Source organism: Peromyscus leucopus, chromosome 2, assembly GCF_004664715.2.
Source record: "Peromyscus leucopus breed LL Stock chromosome 2, UCI_PerLeu_2.1, whole genome shotgun sequence".
Taxonomy (NCBI): domain Eukaryota; kingdom Metazoa; phylum Chordata; class Mammalia; order Rodentia; family Cricetidae; genus Peromyscus; species Peromyscus leucopus.
The window spans coordinates 128,955,624-128,972,303 of NC_051064.1; the positions used below are offsets into that span (position 1 = coordinate 128,955,624).

Below are 16,680 nucleotides of genomic sequence, written 5' to 3' on the forward strand. Positions count from 1 at the left end.
GGAAATTCAGGATGTTGCAGGTCCTGGGCTTCATGTTCCTCAGTTACAAGGAAAAATAATAAAACTGAAGAGTGTGACAGTCTCTTTAACGTGTACATACCCTGCTCATTCCATTTAATTTCTAACATTACCACCCACTACTAGGTACAAATTCCCATCATATATTCTACAAAGGCAGCAAGCTTCATGCTGACAATTATTAAGAATTTATGATGAAGAGATCCTCACCCAGGAACACCAGATTGTTGTAATTCTCCACTATCACATCCCTGTACAAATTCCACTGAGCAGGGCCCAGGCATTCCCACTCCTCTGCAGAGAAATAAATGGCTACATCCAGAATGACAGGACATCCTGAAATAAAGAACAGTGAATGAATACCACACATTGTACTCATTAAAACTGTCAATGATATATAAATAACATGAAGCATCACCTGCTTCTACATACAAATCTAAACGTCATCAAGAATGACAGGATAGCTAGAAGCACTGTTAATATATGTAAGCAATACCCCTAAAATAAGTCTGATATAGTATTGTGATGTTACATGGAACTGATCTTTAAACAAAGTGAATAGCAGAATATCCTAGAAACTCCTATGAATATTATACTTTTAAGAACCATAAAATGGAGAGTGCGTGCATCTATGAATCAGTATGCTGGGTCGAGAGAGGGGCTCAGTAATTATGAGGACTGGCTGCTCCTCCAAAGAACCCGAGTTTGATTCCCAGAAGCAATATGGCTCCTCACAACTGTCTGTAACTCCAGTCGAGAGGCTCAGACAATCTCTTAGACATGCACACTAGCAAAACATGCCTACACTGGAAATGAGTGAATAAATACTAAAGTTTAGAAAAAAATATACATTTAGTGTCCCGTGTTTGTATTATAATGCAGCACACATTATACACATCTCTCACAGTAAAGAGCTGTGCTGATGGAGAAGATATTTCTCAACATATTCTACACAATCATGAATGAGAAATACAGTGACGGTGTAGATCTGATGCAGCAACTCTGGGGTGAGGCCTGGGATCCTGAGCATGTGGAGAATGATGCAAATGACAGTGCACCAAGGGACGTGATCAGCCAAGGGGCAGAAGAATACATGAAGAACTCACAGACAAAATTGAATAACAAGCATTTTAATAAATTTATAATTAGGAAATTTAGAAATACGTGTATTCAATGTGACAACTTACATTGACCCAAGGCTTTTTCAGAGGCACCTATGAGAGGACAATGGGAACTATAGTTCTCTGTTCCTGTTCAACAGTGTCCTTGGCCCAGGCCAGTCTGACACAGGATCCAGTGCCATGAAGGAGGCAATGTGGCAGTTACTGGGGGATCTAACTCTTTTCTTGAGACTGGGGTTATCAGTCCTAAGGCAGCTGTTCCTGAGGTATCCTGTTTCTCATCACCAACATTGTATGATTTAAGTCTCTGCTGACCTTGACCATTTACCACCTGGTAATACTATATAGCATGCTGTATTTCTTAATAAACTTCCTTGCCTTTGAGTTTTCAGTTAATATAAAACTCTGTGGTACCAACTATTTCTTTTGTCATCTTTATGTCTTTTTCTTCTTCATTTCTCATCCCTGGTCTTCCCACTCCATACTTATCCATTTGGAATCCTTGTTTCTGTAGGTTCAGGTCAGCCACAGTACCTTAACATTCCTTCCTGTTATCTAAGTAAACAAGAACATCCATTGATCCATGATTCTCCAGACCTCTTCTTCCTGATGTCACCAGCTAATGGAATAAAAAATCACATCTCTCTCTTGATTGAAAATTGTTTCGATTCAACATCTGACTGACAGTGCTACATTTCTGAGACAGCATAAAGAGACAGAAGACAGAAAAGGGACAGGAGTCTGAACTTCAACAAACAGGACTGTGTTCATTAGCTCACACAGTGAGGAACAGTCTCAATCCCCTAGGAAACTGAGGGTTCTACCAAGGGAAAATATGGCTATAACCTTTATAGGGGTACAATGAGGGGCCAGGGAACAAGGAAACTGTTATAACATAAACCCACCTTTTCACTGGGTGGTGGTGGCACACACCTTTAATCCCAGCACTCAGGAGGCAGAGCCAGGAAGACCTCTGTGAGTTCAAGGCCAGCCTGGCCTACAGAGTGAGTTCCAGGACAGGCGCAAAGCTACACAGAGCAACCCTGTCCCAAAAAAACAAAAAAAAAAAGCCCACTTTTCTTTCCACGTTCTTTCTATCACACTGTTTCCCAATGTTGAGACAGGCTGGCCCAAAAGGCATTTTTTTTTTCCTAGGATGACTGAGAAGGCTGATCAATGACACCCATAATCTCATAGGAATCCTGTTTTACCTCCAAGTACAGTTGATCAGTGCTAGTGATCAGAGCTCGATGTGCTTCTGATATAGGTAAGTAAGTCTGATAGCACAATCACAGTCACATATAATGTGGGACTTGATGAGAGTTCGTGTCCCTCTCTGTGAGTACAAATTAAACAGTCTCTGCTGTGCTGTGGGATGTTCTATATGTCAAATGTGTTGCTCTGATTGCTTAATAAATAAAACACTGATTGGCCAGCAGCCAGGCGGAAAGTATAGGTGGGCAAGCAAGCAGAGAAGAGAATTTTGGGAAGTGGAAGGCTGAGGCAGAGACACTGCCAGCCACCACCTTGACAAGCGACATGTAAGGTACCGGTAAGCCACGAGCCACGTGGAAACTTATAGACTAATAGAAATGAGTTAATTTAAGATATAAGAACAGTTAAAAGAAGCCTGAGCCATTAGGCCAAACAGTTTAAATAGTATAAGCATCTGTGTGTTTATTTTATAAGTGGGCTGTCGGACTGCTGGGGCTTGGTGGGACCCAGAGAGAAAAACTCTCTAGCTACACCTCTGTTGTCAGCTTCTTTCCTGCCTTTTGTCTCTTTACTCTGTATTCAGAAATCTAACATTATCCATATTGTCACAAATGACCGTATTACATCCTTTTATGTAGCTGAATAGTATCCCACATTAAAGATGAGAGTTACACTTAGGAAAAATGAAATCAAACCATGCCAATTTGCAGATGACATGATATGCATGAATGATCCCTAAAGTTCTACTAGAAAATGACTAGAAATATAAACCAATACAGGATTGTGGCATGATATATAATCAATTTGCACAAATCAATAGTTCTATATATGAGCAATAAACATCCAGAGAAAGAGATCATGGACATACCCATTCACAATAGCCTCAAAAAGCATAAAATATATGGGGAATGTGTCAGAACACAGTCAAAAGAATAAGGTATTGTGAATAATGCTTGGGGAACTATGTGAGAAGCTCTAGGAAGAAGGGGCAGAGGCCTTTTTTCTCCGGTGCATTCTGATCCTTGGATGTTTCTTGGATGTGACTTTTTTTGTCTCCCATGACAAACATTTACATTTAATTTAAAATATGCTTGTTCTTGTTGGATGTCAGAACATTGCTATAGAACCCAATCTGGTAAATATACTCTGAATCTGGATATAGTTTTCTGCTTGTTCTCTGCTTTCTCAGATAGAATCTATAGTATGTGCCAGTCAATTGTGTTAAAATTGGTCTGTCCTGAGAAAGTTCTGGGAAAGGGCTGCTCTGTTGGTATTTAGGATTATTTAGTATATTCTTTTTCCCATTTATTTACATGTTTTTCGGATCATGTTCAACTGAACTCAAACAACCTTCCTTGGATCATTGTTTTGCTACATTCGTGTATAAAGTACACTGAAACTGAAGTAAGGTTGTCTACAGCATTAATCTACAACTGTAGTCTATCCCATTATTTCAGGTCCTCAGATGCCAGGTCTTACAGACACAGATCTGTATAGGTCAGTGAAAGTTGACAGTAATGAAACTAGGAGGTTTGAAAGAGAGACTTTACAAATGAAGAAAGAGATAAAGACACTAGAAATAGATAAACATTCATGCTCATGTATTGGTAGAATTAATATTGTGAAAAGAACCACTTTACCAAAATCCATTTATAGATTCAAAGCAATCCCAGTTAAATTCCACATCTCATTCTTCACAAAATTGAACACTATTAAAAGTACATAAAGAATAATAAAAGATGCCCACATAGCCATAGCCAAAATAACCATGAAGAAAAGAACAGTGTTAGAAGGAGACCACTCCGGACCTCAAGATATATTACACAGTCTTAGTAATAAAAAAAGGGGAGCCATCACAACAAACAGATATGTAAACCAGATGAAAGGAACAAAATAAAAAACCTAAACATGAGCATAAATAACTTCAGCCATTTAAATTTTACAAAGATGCAACAATATCCAGTGGAGAAAAGAAAGCATCTTCAACCAATGTTTCTGAGAAAATGGATGTCCACTGGAAGAAGACTGAAATTAGATTTGGATCTATCACTATATAGAAAAACTAACAGTAAACTGATCAAAGAACTAAAGGGTGAAAACCTGAACACTGAAACTGACAGGAGGAAGCATAGGCAGCATCACACCTGAAATAGGTACAGGAAAGGACTTTATGAATAGGACTTGATTTGCCTTAGAATTAAGGCCAAAAATTAATTAGTGGGATTTCATAAAACTAAAAAGTTAGGTACAGCTAAAAAAACAATCAATCAGGTGAAGAAAAAGCCAAAGAATAGAAGAGAACCTTTGCCACCTATATATCTCACAAAGTAAACTCCAGAATTTAAAAAACTCAAACAACAAAGAGTCCAAAACAACAACTAAACAAAGGACCCATTTACAAAATGAGCCTGGGACCTGAACAGAGAGTTCTCAAAAGAGGATGAAAATGTCAGAGAATTTTCTCAAAAACTGTTCATCTAAACAACTTTGAGATTTCCTCTTACCCCAGTCAGAATGGCAAAGATCAACAAAACAACTAACAAATAATTCTGGAGAGGGTGTGGGGAGAAGGGAACTTTCATCCACTATTGGTGGGATTGCAACTGTTAGCCACTCTGGAAATCAGGAAAGAGAATTGCTGTGGAACAATCCCTTTCTACACTTTGAATATGTATTACTCTCACTGGTTAAAAAACTGACAGGCTGGTAGCCGAACAGGAAGTTAGCCAGGAAAACCAAACTGAATGATGGGAAGGAGGGCAGAGTCAGGGGATCCGCCAGTGAGCTGCCCAGGAAGCAAGACGTGCTAGAGGATAGGTAAAGCCATGAGCCACATGGCAAAACATAGATTAATAAAAATGGGTTAATTTAAATCTAAAAGCTAGTTATTAATAAGCCTGAGCTATCAGTTCAGCATTTACAAATAATATGAAGTCTCTGTGTGGTAATTTGAAGGCAGCTATCAGGACAGGGAGTGGATGGTCAGGACAGGAAATGTCCATCTACAGACAATTTCCAAAAAGCTAAAGATAAATCTATATGCCCAACTATACTACTCTTTGTATTATTTCAAAATATTGCAATTGACATTCAATCCACAGATAGCTGATTAACCATGTTCACTGCTGTTCTAATCATAAGATCTAGGAAATGGAAATGACACGAATATCCATCCATTGACAAATCAATAATGAAAATGTGGTCCGTAGACACTATGGAATGTTCTGCAGCTATACAGAAAATAAACGCCACGGGTCAATAGATGGAACTAGAAGAGATCATATGGAGTGAGATAGCCCATCCATAAAGACAAACACCACATGCCTTTGTCATCTGAGGCTCCTACCTCTAAATCCTCTTTGTTTTTACATAACCTGGAGTAACTGCAGAAACCAGGAAAGTAAAAAATGACCTTTGGGGAACATGTGTGGGGCACCGAGGTCTTTGCATGCACATATTCACTTGAGGAACCTGGAATTTAAAGCATACAGGGTTCTTTCTTCAAGGCGGAGGAATGCAAAACCTGTTTTCTGTCCAGAAGCTTGGAGTGGATTTTAAGCCTGCTGACGTTTGTTCTATCTGTGTGGTTAGAGCTGATTCTGCCACAGACCTTCCTCCAGACCCTTATAAATTAGTTTTTCTCATCCATTCTAAAAGCCATTTTTTTTCTTATTCAATCTATAGAACTTATCTGTATAGACTTTACAAGACTTTACTTTATCCTTGTAGTCACCTATGATCTGTATTTAGGTTACTTTGTTCCTCAAAGTGCTTTGTTGTGAATACAGGGTTGAACTAATTATCACCAGAAGAATTTTCATCTAATTGTGCTTGTGCATAAATGTGTCTAAAATAAAGACCTAGAGGTCACATTTCTGACATTTGAATCAACACCTGCTACTGAATTTTGTTGGGCAGAACCACCTTCCTGCTTCCCCTGCCTAGTTATTTTTACTGTCCATGAAGGTTACAAACACCCCTGCAGGGATGCAGTAGCGTACCACACAGAGAATTCAGGATATATACGACTTCATGAAGGAAACTGGGGAGAACACTGGGGCACTAATTATGGACAGACATAACTATGGAAGTTGAAAAGTGTCCTTGGACTCAGTGACAGAAATTTCAACTCCAAAGCTGAAAATGATCGAACCCTGCTTCTCAGGATTATTCTTTCTTTTGTTGTCAACATACCACAAACAAAAAAACAACTGAATACAGTTTTTGATAGAGTCTGCCAGACAAATTGAGTCAGACTTTTCAACTCAAAACATGCCATTGCACTTGAAAAGTATCCTTGGACTCACTGACCAAAATGTTTTAATGCAAGAGCAGAAAATGTAGCCTAGGCTATCCTTGAATTTGCTATGAAGCAGTGGATTACTTTGAACTCTGGGGTTTCCTCATTGCTTGAAATGTAGAGATGACAGGGATGTGCCACAGCAGATGCTCATTCAAAATACATATATAAATATTTGGGGCCTATAGGATATATGTGAGCATGGTGCTGTATTGTCTCTACATCGTAAGGAAGGTGTTTTGTTGTACAAGGCAGTGTGCTTTTCCCACCTCACAGAATGTTACTATTTTCCCTACAGATTAGAGACATTAACTAGGAAGTGTCTATTATTTTATATATGGTTAGAAACTCATTGAGAATTCTAGTAGATAGGACAAAGTGGGTTGAAGCCTGTGTTTCTTAAGAGTAGACTTCAATGTCATAAGCCAAGCTCTAGCACAAACACTTTTTTTTAACCTGAAGAGGGCAATATATGCAAGAGCACATGAGATGGGGGAGGGACCGTGAAGGAAAATTACTGACAAGAGGATTGTCTGGTTGTGAGTGAAAAACTCTTGGAAGGAGTCTGTGTCTGCAGAGACTGATGGACCATGTGGAATTTCAGAACTGTGGAGAGACTGGAATTTTGCAGATTCAAAGAGTAGTTACCTTATCTTGGTCTACTTTTACCCTTCAGAAACAGTCATTCTTTGCAATAATCTGTAGTGGACCAAATAGCTGCTGACAATAGATAAGAAACTTTTAGAATCCACTGACTTGGCAGAACATTAGCTTCCCTCAACCCAAAAGCCAAGAATGTCACCAGATAGTATCTTAAATAGACTAGGTGCCCCATCTCATAGTACCTGCCTCTCTGGGGTACCCACCAATATATTTTAAATTTGCCTTGATTAATAATTTTTTTCTGTAAACCCATGAAACTGTTTTCATGTTGGAGCATGGTATTTTGGATAACCTAAATCTTTGTTCCCAGGCCATGGTCACTCACATTGTTCCAGATTGAACTACTCTTCTTTCCCTTTAAGACTAAAGGTTCAGTTTTCACATGAGGAGGAAGCTTCTATATGCAAATCAAAGGACTGTGAGTGAGCCATAGCCTTCCAAATTTATCTTTTATTGTCTCTAGGACAGCACAAAAACTTGGGTAAATCGTTTTAGAACTATTCATAGAGCATCAGTGGACCTGGAAACCACGTTCGGTGACCGAATGTTTAAGGGAGTTTAGACACTGTTGATAAAGTGAAGGGACAGAAGAAAGTGTGTGATGAGAAGACAATGTACAGCCCGCCAGATCAGCAGGGCCGTTTCCCCCTCCCTTTCAGAGACATGCAAGCCCCCTCCTGTCAATCATGAGGTACCTTTCTGTCATCACACCAAATCCTCTCTCAAAGGTGAAAATATCTGATACCACACAGTATCAAACAGGATTGATGCAGTATTATTGTCTAGTCCCTTCCACTCTGAAGTTCAAAATCTGTAAACATGTGGATTGTACAATGAGGGGTTAATACCAATTACAAGATTATTATGTGGCTATACAGGGTATTGATGTGATGGTTCAAGTCACAGGAGTGTACGTCAGGGATTCCTATTCAACCGGAGGCATCCATAGCAAATCATTGAACAAAGGGGGGGGGGTACTAATTAACATCTCATACAACAATCACCCTGGCAGGAATCTGTCTCTGGACACTAGGAACCACAGGAACCTCTGTGAGCTCAGACCAGGAGTAATAGGCCAGGCATAATGTATAGGAGGAATTAGATCCACATGGTCTAGAAGGACTGAGAAATCTGACTACAGCCATGCAGCGAGGAGCACTAGGAAGAGCATGTTTCCCCCAGCCACGCAGGAAAGTGAGCTCTCATGAGCTCCTGAGACAGCAGCAGTGACATACCCATAGCCCTTGCAACCCTGTTCAACCTTCTCCACCCCTTGACTACTGAGCCAGCCTCCAGTCCAGAACACAGGCGGACACGGGCAGCAGCAGGGCGTCCTGAGAGACTGGACACTCACACATATGGCTTTGGCATGACGCCCCTCTCCCTGACAAACCCGCAGGCAAGTGCAGTGGCTCAGCCTAGGTCAGCACAGCTCCTCCAGGTCAGCTTCTCCTGCCTCCCAACCAGCCCAAATCAGCTCCCTCCCTCCGCGCTGGACCGCCACGTGCACAGTCCCTCAGATCTGCAGGACGGCGCTGCACCCTGCACCAACCTCCATGTCAGAGATGCAAGCCCAGTGCTGAGCAGGACTCGCCTAACTTTGGGGAGAAGCTAAGTTTGAAGACTGATGCGGAAGTTCGGTATCCACAGCCCCTTCTTGTGATGTCGTCGTGGTCGGAACTACATTTCCCACAAGTAAGAGCGAAGGACTTCCGGGAACACAGGAAAGTGATTTATTTGTGCAGTGCCTGGGTTCCTGTCCAGCTGTGTGCAGATCAAGTTGGAAGGAAACAGGCTTGAGCTCAGGGACAGCCACAGGGATTCGGGCTGTTGCAGTCCTGCGATTCCAGCACCCAATGCCTATGATCTGAGCCTTTCACAGTAATGTTTTTTTTATCACGTTTTCTTGTTATTTCTGCTAAAACGTTGTGATTTTAAAGCTCAGTTCTACTTACTGTGGGATCTTAACAACCGCATGAAAACTCAGATTTATCTGTTTTACTTAAAAGAAGAAGAAGAAGAAGAGGAGGAGGAGGAAGGAGGAGGAGGAGGAGGAGGAGGAAGCTAATGTAGGACTGAGCATCATCTCCTCCAGATGCATTTTGAAACCATCCTTGGTGACTTTTTCTGTCATCCAGAGTCTCGGGCGCGTAAGATAGAAGAACAGAAAACAAGGCTAACAAGGACAGTTCATAGGCACTTTATATCTAAACACCATGTAGAGAACGGACAGGGGGGGCTGGCTTATCGTAAAGCACTTGACTATAATGCAGGTAGCTTTGGTTTAAGACCACGTAATACAAAGAGATAATCCTTGTTCAATACCCAGTAATAAAAATAATAATCCAGCCGGGAGGTGGTAGCGCACTCCTTTAATCCCAGCAACTCGGGAGGCAGAGGCAAGAGGATCTCTATGAGTTCGAGGCCAGCCTAGGCTACAGAGTGAGTTCCAGGAAAGGCACCAAAGCTACACAGAGAAACCCTGTCTCAAAACAAAACAAAACAAAACAAAATAATGATAATAATAATAATAATAATCAATAATGAATAATAATAATAGATAATCCTTGCTAGCTTCTTCACCTCTAGAGTTGCACTTGAGGCAGACGCACATGTGTGTCTATTACTGAGAGCCACATCCCAGCCTGTGCAATGTCACACCATATCTCGCATTACACTGGGTGGCAACCAGGAGATGACAGAAGAGACGGTTCCTAAGATAATGTCGCACTGGGAGGATGTTCTCCTTCTGCCTGTCTATGATACAGTCAGAAGGAGGTGGACATTCCAGGGAATGCACAGAATGTCTGTATTGCAACCTCGATACAGAGAGAGATGATCTGTCTTAAATTCTATTCATAAAGCCCACAGAGCCTGAGGGTTTGCCAACAGCTTGGTATCAACAACGACAGTTGTGTAATATATATCAGTAGTCTTGCCTTGGTTTAGTCACAATGCAATGGAATCCCAAAGAAACTGACTAATTGAGAGGGATCATTTGCTGCTAGAGTTCTTTTCAGAGTACGATTACGAGAAAGATAGTTAGTCTGCGTAATTATTTGTGTCTCTCAGTCTCATCAGAGTCTCACAGGAGAGCGATTAGAGACAGTTCATCACAACCGCTACTTACTCCCGTGGAACTTCTTTATTCATGAAAACTGCTACTTGAGCGGCGACCCAGTACTCACCGAGTGGGACTTACAGAACCGTACACGGAGTTTATGAGGAAGTATCTTGTTACTGAAGATGAGGATGATAACGAGAGAGGGAAGAGAGCATGAGAGAGAGAAGAGGGACGACAGTATCTTTTACTGACATCACAAGAGGGAACGATAGATAGAGAAGAGGATAAAGATAGAAGAATTACCATATGTAGAGGAATGAAAACAGGAAAAAGTGACAAGAAAGAGCAAGAGTAAGAACAGAGAGTATCGCCAAAGTATGAGAAAAGACAATGGAAGATGCCTATGCAGTAGCTGGTTCTTGGCACTCAGGCATCCCTCTTTTTCACTTAGATGTTCCTACAACCTCCTCAGCCCACGATGAATTGGTGGACGCAGCGCGCATTCTACACTTTCGCGCCTTCGGAGCGTATGCGGAGACTTCCTGGCTCCCCAAGGGAAGCAAAAAGAATCATTGACAACAGAAAACGCATAATGATAGCAGAGGATTGGTAATGAGTCAGAGAGAAGATCCACTAACACAGTTGTCCTTCGACCAGAGGCTCCACGCGAGGGTAACATGAAGCACTAGGAACTTGACGCGTATTATGTGAACAGTGTAGTAGGTATCAGAATTTGCGACAAGCTATCACCCCTGCTGGTATATCAGTACGAGGCAAGGCACTTTCCTTGCCCAGTGGCTAACTTTTGCCACAAAGAAAAGAAAGATTAAATGCACGCAGTATGTATATCACTGGAAGAGCGTTTCGTTTAGATTGGCATGGAGTCTCAACACGCTGCCCCATGAAGTTAGACTTGAGGTAGGCTGCGAGCCAAGAATATGTGCAACAGGGTAGTACAACTGCAGTCACTCTCTGGCAGTAAGATGATCAAGCCACAAAGAAGAGCGCGGTTCACTCTAGTCACTAAAACATTCTCTATACGAGACCGCATCACTGAGTTTGTAAGATCTCTCTGAAAGTGTATCTTGCGCAGAGAATGGTCCCCTATCTAGATAGATATGCGTCTAGGTATTCAATGTTGGTCTCAGACAACATCTACCTAAATTACATACACATCAAGTTAGTTTGTAATGGCTTGAGCTAACCTAACCAGTAATCTATATGGGGGAGGAGAAAGGAGGCGATTGTCGTGAACTATATCCTCACCATGCACGCTTTCAATTGAACCATGAGCTCATGGTATAAGAGACCAAACTAATCTCTACAGTTGAGCTACTAAAGCAACTAATATATTTAGATATGAGCGAGATTACATATCTGTAACGCTATAGATATAGGTAAGCAAGATGGACCGTTATAGGATCACCAAAAGCAACGGCGAAATAATACATACATGTATCTGGGTCTTTTTCTGAGGTCAAAAAAACAACCCTTAAACTATCTACAGAGACACAGCACACATATCCAACACAAAACACACACAACATCATCACACAATAAGACTAAGAAACATTGAGTATGTACCCATGTTACATGCAAAGGGTCAGAAGTCACTATCCATATAAGTAAATATCTCATCAAAATGTTGTATCAAATATTAAAATCCACATATACAGTGTAACAATATTTAGAGACTAGTAGTTATTTTTTGGTTTAAAAGTAATTAAATAATCTCCCCTTTCTTTTTTTGAATGAGAATCCTCTGAATCTAATCTCACTGCTTGGTGTTCAGTCTAGATCTAGTTCAAAGTAGTCGAGCTCCATCGCAACAATATCATTCACACAATAACTGAGAGCAACCCTTTGAGCGCAGCTGGAGGCGCAGGAGAGCACCAACCGTGAGACCTTCTGTCTGGATTTGAAGACAGCTTCCCACACATCATGTGCAGCCAGATGATGTACAATGACGACTGTAAATTGTACTCACCTAAACAAAGCTATGCACCACCCTCATACCTCTATGCACGGACATGTGTGGACGATGACTTATGCAATATTCTGTTTTTGTTTGAAAGGATTAACTTCGGTCTTTACGAGCTGTCTGGGGACAATTTGGCATCTTTAGGGAACTCCCTATCTGAGAACGCAAACCTAGCTCGGTGTATATGTCTTGTTCATAAAGTAACTGTGTCCGGGGAGCAGTGACTCCCCAGGACACCAGGGCAGCTAGCACCCGCTAGAGTTGGTAGGCTTATCATGCTCCGAGGCGATCGTGCGCTACAGCTTTCTCAGTGACTAGAACCGCGCTCAGTTTAAAGGAAAAACCATGCGCACAACGTGCGTGTCCTCCATCTTCCTCTATACCTATGGGAGCGGCTGGAAGTTTGCATGGTGAGCGCCTGCGTGGCGCAATACTCCTATCGCCGATGTAAGATGTACACGTGGAACAGATTATTTCACCTGAGACACTATTTAAATCACATAGGAATTATTAGATCAAAAAAGCACTCATCTCTTGCCTGTGTCATAATATATCAATCCCTTCTCTACAATACTCCAACTTGTTCCAATCAGGAGAAAAAGTAATGAGTCCACCCTTCACCAGTGATATATGTTCATTTCTCACTTGCACTAGCAACTCGTAGCTGAGTTCCTCTGTTTTCAGCTCTAGTGGAGTCTGATGTGTCTTATATCTCGATAGAGTCAGTAAAGGAGAGCAGCACACCTTCCACAAAACTTCTCTATCCCAAAGTTCCTTTCACGGAGTCAGGGCTAGGCCTTCTTTTACAAAACACCCGGGAACGAGAGGAGCGCGATATCCAGAGTATCACGAGGAGAGAGAGCGCGGGAGCGAGTCCACTCTGATGCACAGCGACCCAATAGCTTAGGGCGAGACCCACGAGCGTTATACTTGACACACTATGCCTCTACTGACAGTAAAATCCAAGTTAAAAAGAATGGACATCAGATACTCCAAACAGGAGCACCAAAATCATAGTAGTATCATCCATGAGTTGACAGACAACGTGTTCATTATCGTTCTGAGTTTAACATTTTCTTGTATATGAGCCTATTCTATGATTATGCCTAATTGCCTCCCATTGAAACAGTTCCACTTTGACACTCAGGGCTCGTGTTCTCTTTTGGCATATATGCAGCCTTTGAAAACTGCGGATCTCTGCGTGGCACAGGACACATGTATATATTTTGTATCTTCAATATTCTAGAGAGGTATGAAAGGATAATAGACGCATTAAATTTTTAATGTATATATCTGTAAATGCAATATGTTCTAAACTATTGAGTTGTCCATTGAGTCGCCAAGGAGATCTCTGTGCGAGCCTATAAGTTCACAGGCACCAAATCTCAGAGTTGACAGGATGTGAGAGATCTGGGTTCACACAGATCGCGGAGCCTTCCGATAGAACCTTCAGAGGACGTCCGAGTTGCGACTGGGGCCAGCGTTACACTCGAGACAGTGAGCACATCTTATCTGGAAAACATCATAATTCTACACATTGTTCTTGAGAATGTACTTCTGGAGAGTAGCATGAGGGTAGTAGCGTGAGGCTGGATTGTGTGTAATGGAATGATTGTCTGGGTTTCTCTACGTGCCTTTACATATCATCTAGCTCTACGCTCAAATATTTTCTTGGTTACGCTTTAGACACATAAAAAAAACTAGATAACCTGGTCTAAGCTCACGCTCTCTGCATAGAGGGGATGGCTAGTTATACGATACAAGTATAATCCTGTCAATCAGGGGCACACACATAAAATCCAATGTACAGAGTACACCCGTCCTTCAGCGCAGCTGCTGATCTGAAAGATCGCATCTTGAGCGAGACATTGTTGGGAGATCTCCACATCAGTGAGTGCCACATCTCTCTTAGCTAAGCCGTTTGTGCATGTCTCTCTCTTAGCCGGTTTGTGAGAGAGCTATTGGATACTTTCTAATTGTTTGCTACTTCTTGTCTCATAACCATATCGTTGGTTGTTTGACCATGTTGTACACTGACACTTTTGTTCCGAACTTCGTCTAACTAGATGATACACTGCCATTCCTGCATGACAGTCTATTACCCATGGGCTCGTCTACAGCCATCTATCAGAAATCCACAGACTCACACTCTGAGTGTAATGCAGCACTGACATCAATTAAGGGCCTTGTGACGATTCCACTTTCTAGAGAACACAGGTATACTTATCAAGGTACTTGGGGCTCGATAACATCTGCTATTGCATAACCCATTCCACATGAGTTCACAGTTGTGGGGCGCGTGTGTAAACGAGAGACATATTGCCAGAGAGTCAGATACATTCTGCAGTTGGTAATCACACTACTATTTGTCTCTTTATTACTGTTATCGCGCGTTTAACCAATGTAGCAAGTCTAGACTACGACGTAATTTCATTGATAAAGGTGGCCGCACAATGACACTCTGACTTACTTGTTCCTATACACGACCTCTACAGGCATCTTCTCTCTGGTCTCAGTCCGCAATTGGAGTCTCAGCGTGAGAGCTGTTGTTCTCTATCAGAGGGTTCAGCATTCACATGGCCCTCACCCCTCAGTCATCCAACTAGCACTTCCCACAGGAGTGCAAGAGACAGGGTTTATGTGACTTACATACAGGAGTCTATAATTACACTCACATACCAGATCTAAATTTAGAAACTCCAGGGCAAGCTTCAATACATTTAATAAAATAGCTGAGACTAATGGCCGAAGAGATGGAAAGCAATGTCTTACAATATCGGGGATAGAATTCGTGCTTTTCAGCATTGCCCCATCCTATACGACATAAAATGACCTACCCCCCATTTTTGGTATTATATATTTCTATACATCACATATAGCCCAACTCGAAGATGAGGTTAGGCTTATCCACGAGCACGAAATGCGCAACTTACATGTTGCACTGTGTCATCTGCCGAGGGCGCTACTTTGACTAGGCAGCAGTTGATCTCATATCTCCACCTCGCGATCATATTTCCAGCAGAGCTCCTCCCACATCTTACTCTAGGCCAATCTAATAGCGATTCATTCCTTAGTCATACTGCGTCTTTCTGTCCCACTACCTCATACAATGACTCTGCCACCAGAGAATCAACTGCTCATCAGTCTGTTCACATATATCCAACTAGAACGAATTATATCTGCACACTAGACACACTCCAGAGCATGTAAGAGATTCTCACACATGTTATTAAAAATTTTCCACGATGCGGATAAGGAAAAGAATACCCCCTGTGTGGGGAGAACCAACTGGTAAAACCTTTAAGAGTAGCTTAGACACTCTGTAGACTCGACAAAAGAGAATAGACTACTCTAGTTCTCTCTTTGGATACGAGCAGTTTGCCTGCTTATTATCTGAGCTCGAGAAGGATGTTATTGTCAGTTATGTCAATCTGCACCAGAGCATGTTCACTCAGGCCGAACTTGAGTATGGATGGTTATCGGATAACCACAACATAGCGAAACATGGTCTTGACACAACAACGAGCAGAGCCTAGCATGAAAAGGGCAAATATGTAGTGATGCACATGCTATCTTCTCATGTCCCTAAAAAGGTTTTGAATCGAGTGAGATTGCAGAGTTCATAGATTCCTCAGTAGTCCACTCGACGTTCATGCACCCCCTGCAGCTTATCAAGGAGATATCATCTGCACCTCATAGCAGAGTGTCTATGACGCAGTCTAAATACAACAAAATCTATCCCATGCTAAGTACGACACGGCGTGTATATAAATGTGATATAACCAGGGTAGTAGGTTGACAATCATCTTTGCTCTATATAGGAAGTTAGCACGAGCTAGAGAGCTGACTCTTCTGAAGAGATGAAACGACATAAGGAGTCATGGGGACAAATGCATACACTTTAGGGATTAAATGCGGAGTCTCCATGGCACAGTTTAAGTATGTACGACTAGAGTGCACAACAAGGCAGGCACGCACCAGCCACACAGAGAGAGCAGGGAGGCAAGAGTACCATGTAATGCAAAGTTGCACAAGCTGCGGGTGCTTTGAGTCTGCAGATATCATCACTCCCAGTTAGTTCTATGGGGTAGTTGAGCACTCCGTCGGCTCCCTCTTACCACTAAGAGGATTGCCTTCATCTTCTTTCTGTCGAGTTAGTTTTTTATAGTACTAGCGCTATCGGAGTTTAAGTCACTGAGCTCCTAGGGACTCCAGGAGGAGAAGTCACTGTCCTGGACATCACACACCAATGCCGTTGGCCAGATCCTTCCTATCCATGTACTCTAAATACATGAGACATTTGCTCTACAAGTTCTCC

General features: G+C 41.9%; 1 protein-coding gene across 1 annotated transcript in view; it reads left to right on the plus strand.

Moving 5' to 3' along the window:
* The window catches only part of Csmd2 (CUB and Sushi multiple domains 2), a 568,711-nt gene that overhangs the window by 277,958 nt on the left and 274,073 nt on the right, over positions 1-16,680 (plus strand). The window contains 2 exon segments of the mRNA XM_037203342.1: positions 8,785-8,875; positions 10,833-10,990. Coding sequence (XP_037059237.1) covers positions 8,785-8,875; positions 10,833-10,990 — 249 coding nt within the window.